The sequence below is a fragment of the Fistularia commersonii genome, chromosome 8 (assembly GCF_037954325.1).
Source record: "Fistularia commersonii isolate RoL2024-O1a breed Wild chromosome 8, RoL_Fcom_v1.0, whole genome shotgun sequence".
Lineage (NCBI taxonomy): Eukaryota > Metazoa > Chordata > Actinopteri > Syngnathiformes > Fistulariidae > Fistularia > Fistularia commersonii.
Window position 1 is genome coordinate 15,009,331 of NC_141291.1, and position 12,231 is coordinate 15,021,561.

At 37.3% G+C, this 12,231-nt stretch overlaps 1 protein-coding gene across 2 annotated transcripts in view; it reads left to right on the forward strand.

The window, feature by feature from the left end:
* Positions 1–12,231, forward strand: part of tpk1 (thiamin pyrophosphokinase 1) — a 66,198-nt gene that overhangs the window by 22,187 nt on the left and 31,780 nt on the right. For both annotated transcript variants that reach the window (XM_086151359.1, XM_086151360.1), the window contains exons 4-5: positions 1,169–1,235; positions 10,961–11,033. In XM_086151359.1, coding sequence (XP_086007485.1) covers positions 1,169–1,235; positions 10,961–11,033 — 140 coding nt within the window. The remainder of the gene's footprint in view (positions 1–1,168; positions 1,236–10,960; positions 11,034–12,231) is intronic.

Below are 12,231 nucleotides of genomic sequence, written 5' to 3' on the forward strand. Positions count from 1 at the left end.
TTGAGCCAGTTGTGAGCTACCCACAGTATACCCTACTGACGCATAATGTATACTCTGTTTTTGGAACAGTGTTTAGGGAATGGCCACAATCAGAAAGGAAAAAGATTAGGCAGAAAACATGTGTACAAGGGTTGACTGTCTCTTTGGTGCAGTCTTAAATTACTTCTACACTAGGTGCCAGTAAAAAAAAAACCAGCTGATTCTTTGAAGTCTTCCCCCTGTGTGCACCATAACAGCCCGCAACATTAAAGGGGGTCTTAAAAATTGGCTGCCTTTTTCAATCTGAATAGAATGGAAGCTATGAAAGAGAATACATTTGCAAATGGTTTGCATCTCATTTAGAACTTGCCCACAATTTTAAAACAGATTAATAACCTTCTTTTTTTTATATCTTTTTTTAAAGATGGAAAATGTGTGGCTTCCCACTCAGACCCTTTAAAGGGCCATTTCATTTTTGTGGCTGCAGTACTTATCTCTTTAAATTGTAAGATTTTCACTCGTAGAAAGCCGCTCTGTTTGGTACTGGGTCTTTGCTGAAGTAGGTTTGTAGTAACTTACACTCTTGTGTCTACATCTCACATTGTCTTTCCCTTTTATATTTCTTTAATTGTCTGATGTTTGTCAAAGTACCCTAATCAGATCCATACTAAACATTTAAAACTGCTTCACAGGACTAAAAGGCAGCATCCAAATATTGTCCCCGGTGGGCTTTTCACACATGTTGCATACAGAGTATAGAAACTGTCTCAGATATGTTCACACGTCTGGGTTAGAATTTGGTTATAAACAAGATACTCATGCTAATTCTTAAATATGTTGGTGATTTAAGCATCTTTTTCACATTTTGTGAGGTCCCTAAAAGTTGTTGTTCCTGCTGTTTGATATTTTTTAAAAGTTAAATGTCATATCTCAGAATTCCATTGCTATTGGTATTGAGTTTCAGAACCAAGAAACCCAAGCCCATAAAATGCAGTCATTGTTTATAATATGAGAAACCCCTTAATTTTACAGTTTAGGTCTAATTATTGTGTCTATAATTTGTTCTGTAGTAAATTGATATATCATTCAATTAAAAAACTGTTTTTTATCGCTACTTCTTAAATCCGTTGTATTGTGGTTTGAAATTAATGATCAGTGATTTGGTTTTTCCATGCCTGTGTTTTTCTAGCTCTATTGAAGGCATGTGCTGATGGCGGTGCCAATCGACTGTTTGACTTTACTTCCGGAAATGAAATGTGAGTCCATCTTTTATGCAAAGTGGTAGATCATTTGTATGTTTATCTTCTGTAAAAACTAATGCCTTTATTTCTCTAATTTTGGAAAGATTTTATTGCGGCACACTGTTTATTTATTTATATTGATGTTTTTTCAGTACTCTATCTTGCAGTAAACTTGCATTTGAATTAATCAGTGAATCTAAATGTGTAGAATTTCATCTTTTTTGAAATAAAGCTCACATTGTATGTAGCATTGTGTGGGTTTCTAACAAAAAAGACCAGTGACTATTAGAGCAGTGTAGTGCAACCAAAGTGTTGAGGGTAATGGAGGTCTGCTACCCAGACAGAGATGGATCTGGAGTTCACTGAGTCCCTGTGGTGTGGATGTACTCACATTAACACCCGGTGTGTGAACACCATGTGAGCAGGTTAAAACGCTGCAGATGAATGCGTGCATGTGTCTATCGAAAAATTTTGTGTGTGTATCATAATATGATTTGTTGATTTTTATTGAAACGGTATAGTTTAGACATCTTGATCAGGTCATTTACATGAGGCTTGCACATAGAAGATTTTGAAATCATTAGTAAGCACATCATTTCTGTGTAAATGTACTGTTAGACATTATAGATGGTCCTTTACAATTGAGTTTTCCAACTTGAAAATCTACCTACAGCTACTCTCTGTTAGCTAAATTAGAATAGAAATTTAAGAACATCTTTTTTTCCATTTCACAGCTGAGAGGGAAGTGAGTTTTTAATGAAACTTATGCATATACAAATAATGCATTGTTCTATTGTTTTCTAATCAAAATTTCTTGGAATAGATTAAATTTGTAATCCTGTCTCACTTTAGTTATGGCAACACAAAGAATGGTTTGTCTTTGTTAATTTTATATATGCTGTGGTCAAACAATTCTGGAGATATACTGCATCTACTGAATAGTTGCTACATTTAAGTATCAAAATCAACCAAGTATCTCACACTCAGAGTGTGTGCCGTAGAATATTAGACCTGCTGGCAGAGGCATTGCTCATACATCTGTCTGTTTGCATGACAGAGCAGATATGTCTTCTGACCCTTAAGTCATGGCTTTGTCAGCAGCTTGCAACAATGGGTTGACAGCCATGGCTCCTTTTGGGCTGACAACTCCCAACCAAAACAGCCACCATCCCCATAAGATAAATTTCATGTGGAAGGAGGTTGGGAAAAGAAGGATGAAAGAGTGGAATTGATGGGGGTGGGGGCCTTATAGGTGGCGATCAATGACCAGCAAGTTAAGATGTATTTAACCTAACATTGCCATAAATAATGAGCTGGGGGAGGGGGTTGTCAGGAGAAAGGAGCAATCTTTCAAAACTAAGTTCTGTGCAGTATTAACTCTTTTGGCTTTTAATCCAAGTGTCCAAGTGCAATGACAGAGATAAACAGGAGCAAGTAATGCAGGATTGTTGACAAGTATTAATCTGAGACCAGGACAACAACTGACTTACTGTATGTTGACAAACACATTGAGTTGTTTTTTCATTAGCTTGGAGGATTCTTGGAATTCATATACCTTCATCCCAAACTGCACAACAGTAAAATCATCCAATACCGGTAGGTCATTTTTCCTACCCAGATAAGTAGCAAAGCTCGAGACTTGAGCTCAAAATTACCAGATTTGGCTGTTTGCCTTGAGAGACCCGATGGCATAAAGTCTGTTTGAAACCAGGATGTGAAACAGGTTCACTTCCTTAAATGTCTTAAGTGACATTTATTTATGTCCGTGTTCTTGTAAATGAATGAATGTTACCTAATAAATGCAACATCATGACAAGGGGCACTAGAAAAGGTTGATCTATTAATGTAGTAACAGAAGTCCAGTCACGATTTGGATTCAGCCAGTTAGGGCTCAAGGTTTTGTAAATGTCCCAAGCATGTGTTAATGCAGCAAATTATATCTGTCTCAGGAAGAGTCAGCAGATATAAAGATATTCTTCTTAAAATCAGAAACAATTCTCTGGATCATATTAACAATTTTGTTATCATGTACTTGGCCTTTTTGTTTGTTGATAAATTTAACTCCAGCAATGTAATTTCATTTTACCATTTCATCTGAAACTTATATGCATTGATGGATTGAGTCTTGAGATTTTCTAAATGTCACTTTGGAATGTAAGTCCACAGCTTTACTGTCATTTCTTTCCCTGCATAAAAGCTCATGCGTCATCATTGGCATGTATGAATGAAACAAAGAATATTGTGCTTTATTATAGTATTCTTGTCAGCTAGGCGAAGAGGTATCAAACCCTGTTATGAATAATACAAAACTGAAGGTAAAAACAGCAAATAAATGTTGGTCAGGGTCATGTCATGTTAATTCATGCTTTGTAATGCAGTGACCACCCTTGCAGTAAACAAAGCCATTACGGTATTTGCAGGTAGGAATACATTGTTGTTTGTAGTAAGAAGTTAATAGCCGGTCTTGCATATTATCAAAGCTTTATTTTTTTGTTTGTCACCAATCTCTTTAATCATGTTATTAGTGTGTTTTCATCATAAACAGTTAATTTGGCTATCTTATTTTGTTATTGGACACACTGTTGAAACAATGCTTCTAGTGAAAATGCACATGCATCATGTTTTAGTTAAGTTTTTACAAAAATAGTTAATTAATGCTTAGATTTATTCCATACTTCATTTAGTTTTACATTAATGCATTAAATTCACCATTTTTTGAGCATTTAATACCATTTAAAATTAAGAAATATTGATGGATTACCAAAATTTGACAAATAACACAAGTCTTGCATTTAGAGAGAAAAAGAAAGAATTGTAGGCTCCCTATATGTGGAGTTTGCCTCGCTTAAAATTAGATTAATAGGAGATGGAGATTTTCTTTCAAACGCGTTCCAACAGCATTAATCTCATGTAACTGAATATATGTTTTTACCGTCTGTGTCTCCCCAGATATTCATAGAACATGTGAAAATATGGTAGTGGCAAAAACGGCACCTGTTATTCTATTTCTCACTTTTTACTCCCACTCGCTCCCAACTCGTCAGTTGAATATTGGCACATGGAAGCATCCAGTCAAAAAAGGTACAGTGACATATTTTAAGATAACCAACAAAATTTGTAAACAACAGCCATAGAGGTTGAACCACTGACCTCAAGAACAAATTGCCCAATTACTTCAATATATTTGCAAAAATGTTGTTTTCATGGTGGCTCAGGTATAACTGAGATCCTGCAGCACTTCTGTGAATCAGACCCCACATCTGCTATGTCCCATTTGAAAATTGCAGCTACCATAATCTAATCAGGGCATATAATCAAATCCTCCTCTAGGGTAAGAAGTCAAAAAGCAGATAAAGAAAGAGGAAACCAAAGCTGAATGTGGGAGGAGGTCATTTGTGAGAAACAGTTGAATTTTTATGTGTGTATACCTGTATGTGCATGTCTGTGGGCTTGTGGGAGTGTGTGTGCATGTGTACAATGCTTCTGTATGTGTAGTTTTGATCCTGTTTTTTTTTTGCTCATGCCAAAGTTTGGCTTAGTATACTGTGTGTATATAGAGTTGATAGTATCATGAAAAACCAGGAAAAAATAAATCAAATACGAAAAAAAGCAACCTTTGTATCTACGGATTGGGGGAGGGGTGGGTGACATTTGAGAGTTTGGGAAAGGTTATTAAGATCAAGATTAGAGATTCCCCGAATATTACAGACAGTGAATCTGTCATTATTGATAATAAGTATAATGATAATGATAAATTAATTCATAAAATAAATAGATAAAATTCTTTTGGAATTTTAACTAACACAAATGTGTACAATCGTGTTTATTCTACTGCACTTTTAATTTAACAGTAATTCTTTTTTTCCATTTCATACATTTTTTTTTCAAGTTTCTCTCTACATCAGTAACATTTGAATTTATTTTGATTTTAAAGACATATGACAAAATGTAAACCAAACATTGGATTGCTGATGGTGGAGTATATAAAAAATGCACCTGGAGCAGGAGTCAGATTGTGCAAACTTCTGATCATTCATGCATTTTGCTTGTAGATGATGACGCTGTCAAGGCCCACTAAATGAAGTGATTATTGCTTGCTTTAGTGAAGGGTGCTCTATGTTTCAGAGACAATTGTATTTAAAAAAAAACACATATTTTTGCATTTCTGTCAAATATAGCATCAAATACATAAAATCGGCCTTTATCTATAGTGTAGTTCATTTGTACCGTTTATCAAATAAGCTGTACAGTTGGAAACTGTTTAATTGCTTGATTATCAAGAAGCGTGACCTCGACTAGATCAATTAAGAGGATTACTCAACATGTTATGCCAGCCAGTGGGGATTGAAAGATTCATAAGATCTTGGACCAGCCTATGAATGATAAGTCACAGCTCCCTTTTCCCAAATTGCTTTTTGTTGAGACTCTTAACTTGTTTTTCTCCTTTGCTCGGTAATTATCTTTCAATACTTGCAATATTACTACAGCCTATGTAAGGTATAAACCAAGTCTATTGCATAAAATGGACCAAATAAGGTGAAAATGTACAACTCCCCTATATCTGCACTTGCCATCTTTATACTCTTTAATTTTCAGCTCACAGCATGATCTGGCTATTTATACACCTCTTGGCCAATTTTCTATTCCGTTGTAGTACTACATACCTAAATATTTTTCAGTTTTCTGTCATACCATTTTAATAAATATACTTTTCTTAGTTCATCATAACTTAAGATATTTGGATTAACAAAAGATTTCACCAAAGTATGTTTGGAAGTTTACAGGTGTTATTGTATGGATTATTTATCTCTCCAAATTACTTTTCAAGCATCATCAACTGTATGGTTTCTTCAATACAGCCCTATAACTACTCTTAAAACTCAGGGGACTGTTATTTTAATGGATTAACTAGTTCATGTCTTTTTATTAGCATGTAAGCATGGTCTTTGTGAACATGCATCATGTATTAGGATTAATTGTATATACTCCTGTGTTTTACAAAGACAGAAAGGTGCTGAAGACTCCTGAATTAATTAAGTTTATCCTATTAAAAATATAGCAACTGAGAATGATTAAAATTACCGTTATCTCCTATTCCCTGACTTCTCTGTTTCACACACCTTGCTCGCCCTATGAGTAATATTAAGGGTGAGCAAGGATTGTGTTTGTATGTGCGAATTATCACTGTTTATTAGCATGGCTGCCTATGGGCATCTATCTGATTAACTTTGGGATTAGAGAGTTGGATTTAACACATGAACAAATCACAGCACAGATGTGCACCATCATACATCCAACCATGCGTAACAAACATTTTTTTCAAGTCAGTAAAGGAGAAATAAAGTATGTTAACAAATTTCTAGAGCAACATGAAAATAAACTTGTCTCATGCAGCATGAGTTTCTGTTAATTAGAATCTTTGTTGCAGTGGGATATTACAACTCCTGAGAGTGTTTCTTCCCCTCCTTTGCAGTTGTGTTTTATTATGAAACCAAGCACATAAAACCACACATTAATCCAGCTCACATCTGCAAGTTAAGTACATGATTTTGCAAACCGACCATGTGTTTCATTATGAACAACATCTCATCTGTCAGTACCTTGTTCAAAAAAAAAAAAGAAAACATACAAGGCTCCGTCTATTGTGTGGCCAAGATGTCATCTCTGGCTCATAAGTTAACAATTTAATACCAATTAAGAAAATAGAGAGAAACACTCCATACATATACCTTTTCAGTGTGAGTTGCTTGTTTTTTGCAGATGCAGTCCACATCCATCAAAGTAAGTACAATACAGATAAGATGTTAAAGGCAAAGCATTAATTCATTGTTAAGAAAGGGTGCTAGGGTTGCATGATGCAGGAAAAATAAATATTGCACATCCAGGTTCAGTCTTTTGTTATGAGCACAACAGGAAATGTCTTTACTTTCATCCAAATACCCCTCGGCTACATGAAATAAAAGCAACTATTTTGATCTTGTTGTTCCTTTAAAGTGCTAAAATGTCAGAAGAAACAAATCAAATCAGAATAGTTTAAGTGGGTCATTTCTCATGTGATGCAAGTCAGGAGAAAAGGGAATCCAGTGTTTGGCAGCTTCTTGGTTTTTACTGTAAGTCACTGTTTGATGCCACAGTTTTAATTCCAAGGTTTGGCTCCTGCAATTTTTTATCTACAACTCCCAGCCCTTTCTTTTTTTAGAACTCTGCATATATATATATATATATATATATATGGAATAATTAATTTCTGAGTGAACGTTGTGGTGTTTCGTTTTGCCCTAAATGACTTGATTTTTGTTGCTTAATGACATCTTTTTTAACCCTTATGGTTCCATATACATTTCATTTTTGATCAGTTCTAATGAAGATTTTGGTGTGACAGGTACAGTAATCTCCATGGCCTTTAGTTCTGACAGAATGGCCCAAAAGTTGTTGATCTCTGGCTTGGATTTGGACTTGAAATCTGGCCCCAGCAATAGCCTTTGAAGTTTGTGTGTGTCTCCTCATTTTATAGACATGACATGAAGGGGACCATGGGAAGGCCAAGAGGAGACCAATCTCCTCAAGTGTTGCAAATGTTTTGCATGTAAAGTAAATTACAATATTGTAACCTTAATTTTTAAGAGATAGCGTGCCAGGACCGTGGGTGTTTCGGGTCACAGTGTAAAGAACCAAAGAATCTTCAAGGGAAAAGGACACTGTTCCGGCAGGACAGGAGAAACTTTATTTCGTAGTCACTTGCGGACCAGTCAGGTTCAACCGGCGCACGCGGCCAACCGGAACCACCCTGCCCTTTCACCCGTGCGTCCTCTAAATCAGTTCCCCCCAAAACAAGGGCAGGTAGAACCAATCACCCCCGCATACTTTCTCCCCAATGCATCTCTTTAGGCAACTGTCAACCACAACAAACCAATTGAAAGAGCACCAACATACAACCGATAATCAAAATAACACATAATTTACATGGTTAAATATTATCAAAATGAAATGACACCTGATCACAGCATTTTTATAACTAGGTATCAGTATGGAAAGATGGAGTATATTTATTTAAAAGTATGGCACAATGGTAATGATATTCAACAATAATTATAGCAGTTGTTATATTATATTTATAGACATGGGAGTAGTTATATAGCTAGATATCCACCAAGCACCTCTCAACAGCTCAGTGCTGGTTCTATTCAAAATTTATGTCTGTTTCAAATTAGTTATAAAAAAAAGCTTCTATTACATTTTGGTACGTCTAACTTGAATTTACTGGACTTGAACAGATATCCTCAACAAAATGGCTAGATGGAGGGAAGTTGTTGAATATGTGAATATGTTGAACAGTAACTGTTGCAAAACAGAAATGAGGTAAGATTGATGGAAGGTTTAACTTAAGCAGACAGCACACGCACTGCAGATTTGGAGACCGAGGGAAAGCCCACATAAGGCAGATGCAGAGAGACATGCAGAGGCAAGCTGATAGGCAAAATTCAAGCGAAGAGACACATACACACACAGGCAAAGGTCGCAATGCTATCACTTCCTGCCTGCCGCTCAGGCAAACAGCCGTTAAAATGCTCGATTTCCCATCCAAATTAAAGTGTCAGTTAATATTAATGTGGATGTTAAGTCTGTCAGTCACACAAGTGTACACACAAACAACAGTTAGGTTCTTGCACACAAACTCCAAATGCAAAATTTAGACTCTCACCTGGTCGATTACCATCAGCCAATGAGTCATTCGCACAGATCAGAAAAATGTGTGTGTATGTGTTTGTGTGTGTGTGTTTGATCAAGCCCAGCGCCACAGCACACCCCGTTTGTCACATGAAGTTTTATTACAGAATGGAGGTTCTCCCTGTTGTACCCTATATTATCAAGGGTCAGAAAGTAAATGTGGTCTGCATGTCTGTGGTCTGTCTGCATGTGAAACCATTTTAGTGGCAAAAAAATTGGATATGAGACTTTCTTTATTTTTCATTTTATTTCTTTTTTTCTGACAGGACATAGCTCACGCATTTCTTTTCATTTGTGTGTGTGTGTATGTGTGTGATTGCGGATTGCGTTTGGTTACTGTTTTCTTTATTTTTCTCATTGGTGTAAAAAAGAAGAGGGCGAGTAAGGGAGCAATCCTTCTGCATGTCTTCTTCACCCAACCAGAACGCTGCCTAACTCACCGCGGAGCACACAAACACACATGTTTGTTTGTATATTTGTTCATGCGAGAGAATTTCAAACCATTGGCGCAGTAGGGCTCCAAAAGAGCCCCAAGTTCTTGTTACCTTGCACGCATTTATCACAGTGATAAGCCTCAAACAGCCCCCTATATAATTGAAGCGAAACCCAGGTGAAATTGTAAGGTTCAAACATCATCTAAAGGTGTGCCCCAACATTTAGAACTCAAATTGGTCCTTATGAGGATTAACTGTACAACTACAAACACACTCATACCTGCATGCGCACACACTACAAACACACCTTACTCAACCAACCATGAAATCGTAGTGTCAAACCAGTCCTCTAGATAGCAGCAATCAAATCCCTGTGTGGTCTGTCTTCTTACAAACACACATATCCACCCGCAGACGCAAATGGAATAACAGAGAGCTATCTGTCTTTGTCTGACAGGAATGGTCTACTCAGTGGTGGTTGGTAGACTTGTGGCTGTTTGGGCTGATATCTGCAACAGACCTTGCTAAATCCTATTCTACAGGAATTTAGTTTCCTTCAAAACACAGTGGTATTTGAGTGAACAAGGTTTATTGTGAAATTTATATTCAGAATGCAAAGCCTCCATGGAAAAATACGTTTAAATCTCCAGTCCACCTCAATTTACATTTATGCCCGCTTTTAGTGGATGTCTTTCCAAGATACTACTGGCAGGTTTATTAAGGTGGAGCATCATTTTGTATTTTGCTAAATTTGAAGTATTGCATTACTTTTCTCATTTGAAGATTTGGGGTTATCTGGAACTATTCATATTTTGATTATGCATTGCTGCATTTGCAAATCCTGGAAACCCACCTTAGTTGACCATGCACCAAGCTCTTAAACATATATTGGGCAGCAGCATACCTCCACTTTGGTAAATATCTCACATATTCCCCTGAACATGAACGTCAATGAACATTTAATTACATGAATCCAACACATATTAAAACCATTTACTACTTGTATTGTTGCATTATTCATATAATAAAAAAAAGGTCCATGTGGACCACATTTAAACCTAATGCATTGACTACTTCTCACAGGACTATACAAATTGATTGGATATTGCAAACTATAAAAGTTGCATTTTGGTGCATGTGTATCCTGCACACAAAGTTTTCAGGCCATTCTTTGCAGTGTGTATGCCTGTCATTCTGTGTGTGTGTGTGTGTGTGTGTGTGTGTGTGTGTGTGTGTGTGTGTGTGTGTGTGTGTGTGTGTGTGTGTGTATGTGTGTGTGTGCGCGCGCTTGTGTGTGTGTGTGTGTGAGAGAGAGAGAGAGAGAGCGGGGGGAGCTTGGGAGTGAGAGACAGAAAGAACAGCAGGGCAAGACTCAGTGCCACAGAGAATCATCCTGTCATTCACGTTTCTTCCTCTCTTCCCCTTGTACCATCACTCTTTTCCCTCGCTACACTGATCAAAGAAGTGACATATGCCCTGATGTCCTTTCTCTTCTTTATACATCACAATTTCTGTCTGTCTTGCAATCTCTACCTTCTCATTCTGTTACTTGTCTTCTCTCTCCTTCCTTCCATCCAGGTTTGTCCCTGACTATATTAACGGGGACTTTGATTCTATCAGACCTGAGGTTAAAACCCACTATGCAGACAAGGTAAGTAGAAACATTGGTCAAATTTACAGCCTATAGAGGCTGTAGACTGTTATCAATAAAACCTTTAGTTGAAAAAAAAAAAAGCTGAATTCATAACCAGTCATTTTTTTTAATCAATCAAATTTGATAAGATGGTGGTATGGTGGCGCAGTGGTTGGCACCTCTGCCTCACAGCACAGAGGACCCTGGTTCAGTCCCGACAGGGGACGTTTTCTGGGGAGTTTGCATGCTCTCCCCGTGTCTGCGGGGTTTCCTCCGAGTTCTCCGGTTTCTTCGCACAATCCAAAACATGCAAAGGGTTAATTGGAAAAAATGGGAAAATTGCCCAGATGTATGAATGAGAGCCCTCTCGCCCCATGGCAGCTGGGATACTCGCAACCCTAAGTGTAGATAATCGATTAATGGACTTGATTTGATCTCCAAGGCTGCCGCAGCTCCCCCAGATTTATACCTTCCATCTTTTTCTGACTTCTGTAAATTTCAGTACACCTCCTCTTTCACAGGACGTGGTGTTATCCACCATGATTATAGTTTTATAGTTTATAGTTTATTTATATAGTTATAGATTATAGTTTTAGGACTGCATTGTTGTAATAACGCATTGTGCTAATTTGAAACAATTTTGGTGAAAGTATACTGCTCCCCAACACATTACAGTTTTCTTAACAACAATCTCTGATTTTCATACAAGGCGAACGCATGGGGTGCAAATAGAAAATATGAGTGCAGCATAATGAATACACACAGAAGCTTATCCACAAGAATTGTTACCCTCACAATTGTCAGAGCGATTGTCTGCCATGTGTAGCGAAACCTGCACATACAAACACGTTATCCTGCAATATCCCATAAAAAGTTGCTTCTGCATTCCGAAAGCCAAACTCGGCAACCTAATGTGAGGACAAATGCTAAGTGGCTGACTTTGACAAAGCATCATGATTACTGAGAGTGAGCAATCTTTTAGGGTCACAAAGCTCCAATCACACAGCCAGAGCGGATAAGTTACTGATCCAAAGTTGACTTGGGTTAATTCTAGACTCTTCTGCAGTTCCACCTGCCGTGACAAGAACATGCAGGCTGAATCATCAAAATGGGGCTAAGTCAGAAGTCTGACATGGCTTTAACTGTCATCTTCCCCAGAGGCATTTAGATCCCATCATAGAATTGCACTTCTGTTAGAGGAGGTAGGAATTAGCAT